At 45.0% G+C, this 13,233-nt stretch overlaps 1 protein-coding gene across 1 annotated transcript; it reads left to right on the top strand.

Annotated features, from left to right (window-relative positions):
- Positions 1-5,966: 5,966 nt before the first annotated feature.
- Positions 5,967-10,854, top strand: SOX7 (SRY-box transcription factor 7). Its single transcript, XM_063915084.1, has 2 exons — positions 5,967-6,316; positions 9,158-10,854. Exons 1-2 carry the CDS (start codon positions 6,088-6,090, stop codon positions 10,024-10,026), a joined length of 1,098 nt encoding a protein of 365 aa, XP_063771154.1. The 5' UTR covers positions 5,967-6,087; the 3' UTR covers positions 10,027-10,854.
- The last annotated feature ends 2,379 nt before the right edge of the window (positions 10,855-13,233 follow it).

The following is a 13,233-nucleotide window of genomic DNA, read 5'->3' as shown; positions in this document are numbered from 1 at the left end:
CGTGAAACTACATGTGTGCTGGTGTAGCAAGTTGTCCTGATCTGTGAGGCTACATGTGTGTTGCTTAAACGTGTAGTCTTGGTCTGTCAGGCTGTGTGTGTTGGGGAAGCATGTTGTCTTGGTCTGTCAGGCTGTGTGTGTTGGGGAAGCATGTTGGTCTGTCAGGCTGTGTGTGTTGGGGAAGCATGTTGGTCTGTCAGGCTGTGTGTGTTGGGGAAGCATGTTGGTCTGTCAGGCTGTGTGTGTTGGGGAAGCATGTTGTCTTGGTCTGTCAGGCTGTGTGTGTTGGGGAAGCATGTTGGTCTGTCAGGCTGTGTGTGTTGGGGAAGCATGTTGTCTTGGTCTGTCAGGCTGTGCGTGTTGGGGAAGCATGTTGTCTTGGTCTGTCAGGCTGTGTGTGTTGGGGAAGCATGTTGGTCTGTCAGACTGTGTGTGTTGTGGAAGCATGTTGGTCTGTCAGGCTGTGTGTGTTGGGGAAGCATGTTGGTCTGTCAGGCTGTGTGTGTTGTGGAAGCATGTTGGTCTGTCAGGCTGTGTGTGTTGGGGAAGCATGTTGGTCTGTCAGGCTGTGTGTGTTGGGGAAGCATGTTGGTCTGTCAGGCTGTGTGTGCTGTGGAAGCATGTTGTCTTGGTCTGTCAGGCTGTGCGTGTTGGGGAAGCATGTTGTGTTGGTCTGTCAGGCTGTGCGTGTTGGGGAAGCATGTTGTCTTGGTCTGTCAGGCTGTGCGTGTTGGGGAAGCATGTTGTGTTGGTCTGTCAGGCTGTGTGTGTTGGGGAAGCATGTTGTCTTGGTCTGTCAGGCTGTGCGTGTTGGGGAAGCATGTTGTCTTGGTCTGTCAGGCTGTGTGTGTTGGGGACGCATGTTGGTCTGTCAGGCTGTGTGTGTTGGGGAAGCATGTTGTCTAGGTCTGTCAGGCTGTGTGTGTTGGGGAAGTGTGTTGGTCTGTCAGGCTGTGTGTGTTGGGGAAGCATGTTGGTCTGTCAGGCTGTGTGTGTTGGGGAAGCATGTTGTGTTGGTCTGTCAGGCTGTGTGTGTTGGGGAAGCATGTTGGTCTGTCAGGCTGTGTGTGTTGGGGAAGCATGTTGTCTTGGTCTGTCAGACTGTGCATGTTGGGGAAGCATGTTGGTCTGGCAGACTGTGTTTGTTGGGGAAGCATGTTGTCTTGGTCTGTCAGGCTGTGTGTGTTGAGGAAGCATGTTGTGTTGGTCTGTCAGGCTGTGTGTGTTGGGGAAGCACGTTGTCTTGGTCTGTCAGACTGTGCGTGTTGGGGAAGCATGTTGGTCTGTCAGGCTGTGTGTGTTGGGGAAGCATGTTGGTCTGTCAGGCTGTGTGTGTTGGGGAAGCATGTTGGTCTGTCAGGCTGTGTGTGTTGGGGAAGCATGTTGGTCTGTCAGGCTGTGTGTGTTGGGGAAACGTGTTGGTCTGTCAGGCTGTGTGTGTTGGGAAAGCATGTTGTCTTGGTCTGTCAGACTGTGCGTGTTGGGGAAGCATGTTGGTCTGTCAGGCTGTGTTTGTTGGGGAAGCATGTTGGTCTGTCAGACTGTGTTTGTTGGGAAAGCATGTTGTCTTGGTCTGTCAGGCTGTGTGTGTTGGGGAAGTGTGTTGGTCTGTCAGGCTGTGTGTGTTGGGGAAGCATGTTGGTCTGTCAGGCTGTGTGTTAGGGAAGCATGTTGTCTTGGTCTGTCAGGCTGTGTGTGTTGGGGAAGCATGTTGGTCTGTCAGGCTGTGTGTGTTGGGGAAGCATGTTGTCTTGGTCTGTCAGACTGTGCGTGTTGGGGAAGGATGTTGGTCTGTCGGGCTGTGTTTGTTGGGGAAGCATGTTGGCCTGTCAGGCTGTGTGTGTTGGGGAAGCATGTTGGTCTGTCAGGCTGTGTGTGTTGGGGAAGCATGTTGTCTTGGTCTGTCAGGCTGTGTGTGTTGGGGAAGCATGTTGGTCTGTCAGGCTGTGTGTGTTGGGGAAGCATGTTGGTCTGTCAGGCTGTGTGTGTTGGGGAAGCATGTTGGTCTGTCAGGCTGTGTGTGCTGGGGAAGCATGTTGTCTTGGTCTGTCAGGCTGTGTGTGTTGGGGAAGCATGTTGTCTTGGTCTGTCAGACTGTGTGTGTTGCGGAAGCATGTTGGTCTGTCAGGCTGTGTGTGTTGGGGAATCATGTTGGTCTGTCAGGCTTTGTGTGTTGGGGAAGCATATTGGTCTGTCAGGCTGTGTGTGTTGGGGAAGCATGTTGGTCTGTCAGGCTGTGTGTGCTGTGGAAGCATGTTGTCTTGGTCTGTCAGGCTGTGCGTGTTGGGGAAGCATGTTGTGTTGGTCTGTCAGGCTGTGCGTGTTGGGGAAGCATGTTGTCTTGGTCTGTCAGGCTGTGCGTGTTGGGGAAGCATGTTGTCTTGGTCTGTCAGGCTGTGTGTGTTGGGGACGCATGTTGGTCTGTCAGGCTGTGTGTGTTGGGGAAGCATGTTGTCTAGGTCTGTCAGGCTGTGTGTGTTGGGGAAGTGTGTTGGTCTGTCAGGCTGTGTGTGTTGGGGAAGCATGTTGGTCTGTCAGGCTGTGTGTGTTGGGGAAGCATGTTGTGTTGGTCTGTCAGGCTGTGTGTGTTGGGGAAGCATGTTGGTCTGTCAGGCTGTGTGTGTTGGGGAAGCATGTTGTCTTGGTCTGTCAGACTGTGCGTGTTGGGGAAGCATGTTGGTCTGGCAGACTGTGTTTGTTGGGGAAGCATGTTGTCTTGGTCTGTCAGGCTGTGTGTGTTGAGGAAGCATGTTGTGTTGGTCTGTCAGGCTGTGTGTGTTGGGGAAGCACGTTGTCTTGGTCTGTCAGACTGTGCGTGTTGGGGAAGCATGTTGGTCTGTCAGGCTGTGTGTGTTGGGGAAGCATGTTGGTCTGTCAGGCTGTGTGTGTTGGGGAAGCATGTTGGTCTGTCAGGCTGTGTGTGTTGGGGAAGCATGTTGGTCTGTCAGGCTGTGTGTGTTGGGGAAACGTGTTGGTCTGTCAGGCTGTGTGTGTTGGGAAAGCATGTTGTCTTGGTCTGTCAGACTGTGCGTGTTGGGGAAGCATGTTGGTCTGTCAGGCTGTGTTTGTTGGGGAAGCATGTTGGTCTGTCAGACTGTGTTTGTTGGGAAAGCATGTTGTCTTGGTCTGTCAGGCTGTGTGTGTTGGGGAAGTGTGTTGGTCTGTCAGGCTGTGTGTGTTGGGGAAGCATGTTGGTCTGTCAGGCTGTGTGTGGTAGGGAAGCATGTTGTCTTGGTCTGTCAGGCTGTGTGTGTTGGGGAAGCATGTTGGTCTGTCAGGCTGTGTGTGTTGGGGAAGCATGTTGTCTTGGTCTGTCAGACTGTGCGTGTTGGGGAAGGATGTTGGTCTGTCGGGCTGTGTTTGTTGGGGAAGCATGTTGGCCTGTCAGGCTGTGTGTGTTGGGGAAACATGTTGGCCTGTCAGACTGTGTTTGTTGGGGAAGCATGTTGTCTTGGTCTGTCAGGCTGTGTGTGTTGGGAAGCATGTTGTCTTGATCTGTCAGGCTGTGTGTTTGGGGAAGCATGTTGGTCTGTCAGGCTGTGTGTGTTGGGGAAGCATGTCATCTTGGTCTGTCAGGCTGTGTGTGTTGGGGAAGCATGTTGTCTTGGTCTGTCAGGCCGTGTGTGTTGGGGAAGCATGTTGGTCTGTCAGACTGTGTTTGTTGGGGAAGCATGTTGTCTTGGTTTGTCAGGCTGTGTGTGTTGGGGAAGCATGTTGTCTTGGTTTGTCAGGCTGTGTGTGTTGGGAAGCATGTTGTCTTGGTCTGTCAGGCTGTGTGTGTTGGGGAAGCATGTTGGTCTGTCAGGCTGTGTGTGTTGGGGAAGCATGTTGTCTTGGTCTGTCAGGCTGTGTGTGTTGGGGAAGCATGTTGTCTTGGTCTGTCAGGCTGTGTGTGTTGGGGACGCATGTTGGTCTGTCAGGCTGTGTGTGTTGGGGAAGCATGTTGTCTTGGTCTGTCAGACTGTGCGTGTTGGGGAAGCATGTTGGTCTGTCAGGCTGTGTGTGTTGGGGAAGCATGTTGTCTTGGTCTGTCAGACTGTGCGTGTTGGGGAAGCATGTTGGTCTGTCAGGCTGTGTTTGTTGGGGAAGCATGTTGGTCTGTCAGGCTGTGTGTGTTGGGGAAGCATGTTGTCTTGGTCTGTCAGACTGTGCGTGTTGGGGAAGCATGTTGGTCTTTCAGGCTGTGTGTGTTGGGGAAGCATGTTGTCTTGGTCTGTCAGGCTGTGTGTGTTGGGGACGCATGTTGGTCTGTCAGGCTGTGTGTGTTGGGGAAGCATGTTGTCTTGGTCTGTCAGACTGTGCGTGTTGGGGAAGCATGTTGGTCTGTCAGGCTGTGTTTGTTGGGGAAGCATGTTGGTCTGTCAGGCTGTGTGTGTTGGGGAAGCATGTTGTCTTGGTCTGTCAGACTGTGCGTGTTGGGGAAGCATGTTGGTCTTTCAGGCTGTGTGTGTTGGGGAAGCATGTTGTCTTGGTCTGTCAGACTGTGCGTGTTGGGGAAGCATGTTGGTCTGTCAGGCTGTGTTTGTTGGGGAAGCATGTTGGTCTGTCAGACTGTGCATGTTGGGGAAGCATGTTGGTCTGTCAGGCTGTGTTTGTTGGGGAAGCATGTTGGTCTGTCAGGCTGTGTGTGTTGGGGAAGCATGTTGGTCTATCAGACTGTGTTTGTTGGGGAAGCATGTTGTCTTGGTCTGTCAGGCTGTGTGTGTTGGGGAAGCATGTTGTGTTGGTCTGTCAGGCTGTGTGTGTTGGGAAGCATGTTGTCTTGGTCTGTCAGGCTGTGTGTGTTGGGGAAGCATGTTGGTCTGTCAGGCTGTGTGTGTTGGGGAAGCATGTTGTCTTGGTCTGTCAGGCTGTGTGTGTTGGGGAAGCATGTTGTCTTGGTCTGTCAGGCTGTGTGTGTTGGGGAAGCATGTTGGTCTGTCAGGCTGTGTGTGTTGGGGAAGCATGTTGTCTTGGTCTGTCAGACTGTGCGTGTTGGGGAAGCATGTTGGTCTGTCAGGTTGTGTGTGTTGGGGAAGCATGTTGTCTTGGTCTGTCAGGCTGCGTGTGTTGGGGAAGCATGTTGTCTTGGTCTGTCAGGCTGTGTGTGTTGGGGAAGCATGTTGTCTTGGTCTGTCAGGCTGTGTGTGTTGGGGAAGCATGTTGGTATGTCAGGCTGTGTGTGTTGGGGAAGCATGTTGGTCTGTCAGGCTGTGTGTGTTGGGGAAGCATGTTGTCTTGGTCTGACAGACTGTGTGTGTTGGGAAGCATGTTGTCTTGGTCTGTCAGGCTGTGTGTGTTGGGAAGCATGTTGTCTTGGTCTGTCAGGCTGTGTGTGTTGGGGAAGCATGTTGGTCTGTCAGGCTGTGTGTGTTCGGAAGCATGTTGTCTTGGCCTGTCAGGCTCTGTGTGTTGGGGAAGCATGTTGTCTTGGTCTGTCAGACTGTGCGTGTTGGGGAAGCATATTGGTCTGTCAGGCTGTGTTTGTTGGGAAGCATGTTGTCTTGGCCTGTCAGGCTCTGTGTGTTGGGGAAGCATGTTGTGTTGGTCTGTCAGGCTGTGTGTGTTGGGGAAGCATGTTGTCTTGGTCTGTCAGACTGTGCGTGTTGGGGAAGCATGTTGGTCTGTCAGGCTGTGTTTGTTGGGGAAGCATGTTGGCCTGTCAGACTGTGCGTGTTGGGGAAGCATGTTGGTCTGTCAGGCTGTGTGTGTTGGGGAAGCATGTTGTCTTGGTCTGTCAGACTGTGCATGTTGGGGAAGCATGTCGGTCTGTCAGGCTGTGTGTGTTGGGGAAGCATGTCGGTCTGTCAGGCTGTGTGTGTTGGGGAAGCATGTTGTCTTGGTTTGAGAGCAGTTACAGCCTGGGGCTGGAGGTGAGGTTGTGTGATTTCTTTCACAGCTCTTGGGAGGAGCTGGGCTGGCAAAATACTTCAGCAATTGGAGGAACTGGTTCTTGAGAGCTGATAAATGCACCGGGCTGGCAGGAACAGCCTGCACACTCTTTAAGGAGTGTCTCTAGACGAGAAGAATCTGGAGTACAAGGAAGGAGAAACTCTCAGGACTCAGAGAAAGGTGCACCAGAGCCACTGACACACACTGACAACAGGCATGACTGCATTGCTGGGAGCTTACTCCTGGTCAGAGGGCTTGGACTGCTCTACCATGGACGGAGACCTCTCAGATGGACTTTCACCCCACAGGTCCCCCCGGGATAAAGGCTCAGAGACCCGCATCAGGAGACCAATGAATGCTTTTATGGTTTGGGCAAAGGACGAGAGGAAGAGACTGGCCGTGCAGAACCCAGACCTTCACAATGCGGAGCTCAGCAAGATGCTGGGTAAGGGATGGTCGCCTGATTGTCAGCTCTTGGGACTGTCTGTGAGGGGGATAATATGCACCCACTGTTCTGGGCTCCTCTCTGATCAGTCTGTTCCTGTAGTTCTGTATATGACAAGGATTGTTACACTATAACTGCACTTGGCATGGAAATAATGAGCTGTACTAATTAAAAGCCCATGCGCCCAATAGCTAATGATTTATTTACTAATTAAACAGTGACAAGAATCCAAGTGGTAAAACAATTAGTCTGAGAGAGGGGAAGAGTCTTACCAGAATAGAAGTAGCCCTGTCACTGGTAGGATACAGTCCTTGTACGGGGCAAAGGGACTCTGTGAGACAGCCTGTGCATCTCATGCTGCTGCTGCTGTTGATTTGCTAAATGCATTTTCAAGCCCAACATGATCGCAGCAGTTGTGGAACTACAAGTTCCAGGAAGGAATGAACACACTGGTAATTATAGTTCCACAAGCACTGGAAAGCCACAGGTTGCCTGCACTCTGATTCATCCCACAGGGCAGCCTCCTCCTCTGCATTCATTCCAGGTGGTATGCGGCGCACCAGTCCCTGGTTGCAGCGTTTGCGCCGGGCTCTCCGCAATACCGACATGTACCATCCGCACCGGCGGCTGCTACTGCGCTCTGCTCGGGCGAATGGGGATGTGGGCACGTGCATGCTGGGGTATTAGCGCGCAGGATCCTCTCCTCCAGGGCTGCTGCTGAGTGCCCGGGGATTCCCACACTTGTTTGTGTGACTGATCTGTGGGAAGTGGGAGGAAGCGACCTGATCGTCCGGATTGCGGGCCCCTGGGCCCCATGAGCCGCCATCAGCCTCCGGTCCTCACCACTCAGGAAATGTTTTACATCCCCCATAAAGGGAGGTCGGAAACGCAGATTTTGGGACAAGGAACCTGTTAGACTGTGTAGAGCAGCATTAGCTTCTAGAAGTTATCATAACTCCTTCCAGAGCGCATATATATATATATATATATATATATATATATATATGTTTATAGCAGAAATCCTGATTATTGTAATAAACGACAAATAAATAGTATCATGTGTCAGTAGAACAATAATATTAACACTGTAACAATACCAGTAAGTACTGTAGCAATATTAGAGGTACAATAATAGTAATACTGTAACAATAACAGTAATACTGTAACAATAATTGTAGTAGTGTAAAAATAATAGTAATACTGTAACAATAACAATAAGTACTGTAGCAATAATATTACTGTAACAATAGCAATACTGTAAAAGTAATAGTAATACTGTAACAATAATAGTAGTAATGTAACATTAATAGTAATACTGTAACAACAACAATAGTAGTACTATAACAATAATACAAGTACTGTAACAACAATAGTAAGTACTGTAGAAATAGTAATAATAAATGATAATAGTAGTACTGTAACAATAATAGTAATAATATAATAACAACAGAGTACTGTAACAATAATAGTAGTACTGTAGCAATAATAATAGTGCTGTAACAATAATAGTTGGTACCTAATACTAGTAAGTACTGTTACAATAGTAATGTAACAATAGTAGCATTGTACAAATAATAATAATAATAATAATAATAATAATATACTCTAACAATAATAGTAGTACTGTAGCAATAATAATAGTGCTGTAACAATAATTGTAAAACAGTTACAGTAAGTATGTAATACTAGTTACTACTGTAAGAATAATAGTAATGTAACAATAGTAGCACTGAAACATTAGTAGTAGTACTGTAACAATAATAGTAATAATGTAGTAATAATAATAGTAGTGTACTGTAACAATAATAGTAATAATGTAGTAATAATAATAATAATAATAATAATAATAGTAGTAGAGTACCGTAACAATAATAGAACTGTAGCAATAATAATAGTAGTGTACTGTAACAATAATAGTATAACTGTAGCAATAATAATAGTGCTTTAACAAGAATAGTAAGTACTTAATACTTGTAAGTAATGTAACAATAGAAGTACTGTAACAATAATAGTAAAAAATTTTAATAATGGTGTGCTGTTACAATAGTAGTACTGCAGCAATAATAAGTGTTATAACAATAATAGTAATACAGTAACAATAATAGTAAGTATATAATAGTAGTAAGTACTGTAACAATAATAGTAATGTAACAATAGTAGTACTGTAACAATAGTAGTACTGTAACAATAATAAGAATAATGTTAGAATAATAGTGTACTGTAACAATAATAGTGTACTGTAACAATAATAACAGTACTGTAACAACAATAGTAATACTGTTGTTGTTGTTGTTGTTGTAATAATAATAATAGTAGTGTACTGTTACAATAATAGTAGTACTGTAGCAATAATAATAGTGCTGTAACAATAATAGTAAGTACTACCAGTAAGTACTGTAACAATAATAGCAGTACTACAACAATACTAGTAATACTGTAACAACACTAAGTACTGTAACAATAGTGTTGCAACAATAACAGTAATAGTAATTTGTGTATGTGTGTGTGTATGTATATATATATATATATATATATATATATAAAACAAAGGCCGATATCCCGACTAAATCCACTGAAGATAAGAGGTGTATTTAAAAACTTCATTTGTACATAAATATCGTCCATGTGAGTTTATTGCTTGTCTATGCACGTTATTGAGAGTATCATTTGATGGTGTATTGTAAGAACACTATACAGGAAAAGCTAGTATTTGGTGTATTTTGCTGAAAGTTAAAATAAGTTGCGTTTCCTACTAGCTAACACCTGGGCTGCTGTTTGCACATCCTCCATGCGGCATCCTGTAACCTAATGACTGTGTTTTGTGTCCTGTTTGATGTGTAGGAAAATCCTGGAAAGCGCTGTCCCCGTCCCAGAAGAGGCCCTATGTGGAAGAGGCCGAGAGGCTGAGGGTGCAGCACATGCAGGACTACCCGAACTACAAGTACAGGCCCAGGAGGAAGAAGCAGATCAAGAGGATCTGTAAGAGGGTGGACACCGGCTTCCTGCTCAGTGGCCTCTCCAGAGACCAGAACTCTGTGCCAGAGAACAGGGTCTGCAGACCAGCAGGAGACAAGGAGGAGGGTGCCGGCTATTCCTCTGGGGCAACTCTGCAGGACATCAGAGGCTACAGAGAGTCTCAGGGTAATGGCAGTAAGCATGAACAGGCCTACCCTTATGGCCTCCCAACCCCGCCAGAGATGTCTCCTCTGGAGGTCATCGACCAAGAGCAGAGTTTTTACCCGCCTTCCTGTTCTGAAGACCACCATCCCCACCTCAACTACTCCCCTGAATATGCCAGGAGCCCCATCCTCTGCAGCCACCTCAGCCAGATGCCCATAGCCCATCCTGGAGCCCCAATGATCCCTCCACCTGTGCCAAACTGTCCACCTGGCTACTTCAGCTCTAGCTACCACTCCATGCACCACCACAACTATCACGGCCATGGCCACCTGGGCCAGCTGTCACCCCCACCCGACCACCCACACTATGAAAGCATTGAGCACATCAGCCAGGCGGAACTCCTGGCGGACATGGACAGGAATGAGTTCGACCAGTACTTAAACACCTCCATAGGGGAGCCCAGTGAGGTCACAATCAATGGACATATCCAGGTGTCACACTCAGGAGACCTGCAGCCCCCAGAGACCAGCCTCATCTCTGTGCTAGCAGATGCCACTGCGACATATTACAACAGCTATAGCGTTTCCTAGGCTCCTCTGCTAGCTGGATGTGGACAGCCCAGGCAGTATTACTGGCATCTACTGTAGACTTAAGCTATGGACACTCACTGTATCTCCTCAGGGTTGTGAGATCCCTCAACCACTCTAAGTGCCCCCCCCCCTGCTACTCTCAGAGAGGGGGCAGGTAGGCAGGTGGGCCCAAAGTGTTTGTGCAACACACTAGTGAAGGGACACACTGTACATATGAGAGAATTCTTCGCATTTATTCGTACAGAACAGTAAAATGCTATGCAGCATCTAGGTCTGAGGTTCTGACTGGTCATCATATCTGATGAGTAAAATCTGAGTTCACTTCAATGTTTGTTTGTGGGTATATATAATTATTATACAAGCTGTAGGAGAAGGAAAAAGAGAGGATGGTAATTAAGGAGGAAAAAAAAAAAACCCACAAAAAACATCCCCAAGTTTTGTTTGCTCCTTAAAGGAAAATAAATATACTGTATGGTTTTTTTTTCTCCAATTCAAGAAAACAATTAATTGTGATATACTATAATTGAGCTCTCGTTGTATCTTTGTATTATTATTTTTTTGTTTTCATCTTCTGTTAATAAAGAATGAATTATGTAGCGTAATGAACCTATGGTTGCTATTTGGTAACTAATAGTAAGAGGATGTGACGTCGGTTTGAGATCCAGGGAATGTGTGGGAACTATTAGTAATAAACAAACATCTTCCGTATATTTTACCTTTATTTGTATTTCGAATGATGTACATATGAGTTTTACATAAATATTTAATTTAATTTAGAATGCTTTTTTTTTTGTTTTGTATAATAAAATACACGGAGAATTTTCATAATGTCTGGTTGTATTTCTTTATTAATTAGTCCTTTTTTTGTTTTGTTTAGCTATCTCATTGTATTTAATTATTACTTCGATGAATACACGTGCGATATAATATCACCTTTACACCGAAACGAATTCGGAGTTTTGAAACAGTTGTTCCATTTAATAAGCTATTAATATATAATTGGTCTCCACTAACATTCTGAAATTCCAATATACCAATAACATTCTGTATTGCTGATTTTGAACACACGTTTACCGCCGCTCCTCCTCCTTTTGGGATTATTTAATAAATGTGATTTATCGCAATTGATAAGGAACACTTTAAGCAACTGTTGCCACACAGATCAGAGGGATATCTTAAAATACTTTTGTATAAAAAAAATAATTATGATGAGAATAAGTCAATATGTTAATGTATTTGTAATTATCCACATGATTCACATAATTGTAAAATGAGTCCCGAGCACAATAACAGGTTACACTCAGTCGGTGCGGAATTCTATTTTATACCAGTGATTCTGTATGTAGGTCAGCGCAGTGCAGGACACGTGACCCCGGTTACAAAGTAACAGCACACCGACAACCCGACAACCCTTCCTTGTCAGACACACAGCACATATGGATGTTCATATTAATGAGTAGTATAAAATGGTCAAAAATTCCTTTATCCATTATGATTCCTACTGAAGGCAAGGATAATATGCTGTCTATGAGCGCTAAGATTAATAACACCGTGTATTATTATGGGCTGTTTGACAATTTGTTCTGTATTTACCTAACAAGATGTAATCTGAAACACTCTTGGTTTGTTGACATTGTTCAATGAAAGCTTTGTCCTGAAATTCAGGTTCTATTGTTTGCAATATTTAAACAGGCATTTTCTAGAAGAATTTTATACCACCTCTGTCCCTGTGTTTACTCACTGTATGTTCCTGGATGTCTCTGCGTTGGAATATGGGTATTCCTGGGTGCCAAGTCTGCGAGGGCTTTGTCTATGCATGGCATTTTCAGTCCTATGAGAGTAGGGGGGGGGGGGGGGGGGGGGGGGGGGGGGGGGCACCAGCACTCCACAATCATCTTATAAAGTTGGCTTTATGGGCATATGATATGATTTCAGAATATCAGATATTACTATTGTTTAATATCTACCCCCATCTGTGTCACCCGTCTGTCCGCCCCTCCCCTCCCCTTTAGAATGTAAGATCCACGAGCAGGGCCCTCTTCCCTCATGAGCTTTTCCTTCTCTTACTTAAACTTTCTTCTACTCCATACTTCCTTTGACGGCACCAAATCCCTCGGGTTTCTACCACCCTAATATTTATTTCAGTGTCGCTATGTTTATATACCATGTACTTGACCTATATTGTCCTGTTTATTGTGTTTTCTTGTTTATTTATTTATGTACTCTGTAATTGGGCGCTGCGGATCCCATGTGGCGCCATATAAATACAGGCTACTACTACTACTACTACTACTACTACTAATAATAATAATAATAACAATAATAATAATAATATGTAGCGTTTTATATATACAATAGAATTAAGTAAAATGTTTCACATTTGATACATGGCCCGGGGAATATATACTATATCTAGAGCTTGTTTCGTAGCATGTTGTGGTGATCGGATTTTTTTATGCTGTAACATTTTGTAGCATTAATATTATTTAACTTATTATTGCACCCATCATATGTTATTTTACTATCACACAATCGATTCCGCAAAAACTTTGGAATTCGAAAACATTCCACCTATGAGGCAGAAGCGTTCTTCCAGCCTCTATATTTAAACAGATTATATATATATATATATATATATATATATATATGTATATTCGTTTGAGATGGAAAAAAATAGTTCATGAACTAGTTTTTGATTTGTTACTTTTGGAAATACATCACACACACACACACACACACACACACACACACACACACACACACACACACACACACACACACACACACACACACACACACACACACACACACACACACACACTATATTATTTTATTTCCCAAAGTAACAAATCCATAACTATTTGAAGAACCATTTATTTCCTCTAACGAATTAAATATAATTACACAGAAATGTTTCGGTATTTTTGGAGTTGTTACAATTTAAGAGATCTCTATGCCCCTAGAAACTATTTCTATGTCTCTAAGTGCATTACGACGACATCGGAAATATTGATCTGAAAGAAAATAGAATTAATGTGGGGATGGCTTTGAAACATGGAGTGTAAATATATATAGATAGATATAGGTGTATAAATATAATAAAACGGAGTTGTTGATGAAAATATTCAGAATATGCCAATATATCTATCTTCCTATCAATGATCTCTAGGATTGATTGAAAGCTGCTAATCTGCTGCATGGTGTTTA

This window comes from Pseudophryne corroboree, chromosome 4 (assembly GCF_028390025.1).
Source record: "Pseudophryne corroboree isolate aPseCor3 chromosome 4, aPseCor3.hap2, whole genome shotgun sequence".
NCBI lineage: Eukaryota > Metazoa > Chordata > Amphibia > Anura > Myobatrachidae > Pseudophryne > Pseudophryne corroboree.
This window is presented reverse-complemented; position numbering and strand designations above follow the sequence as displayed.

What these genes read in the sequence shown, in the direction of transcription:
- SOX7 (XM_063915084.1), top strand. Translation starts at nt 6,088, where the DNA reads ATGACTGCATTGCTGGGAGCTTACTCCTGGTCAGAGGGCTTGGACTGC. An exon ending in GGAGCTCAGCAAGATGCTGG is followed by an intron (nt 6,317 to 9,157) that starts GTAAGGGATGGT and finishes TTTGATGTGTAG; the next exon opens with GAAAATCCTGGAAAGCGCTG.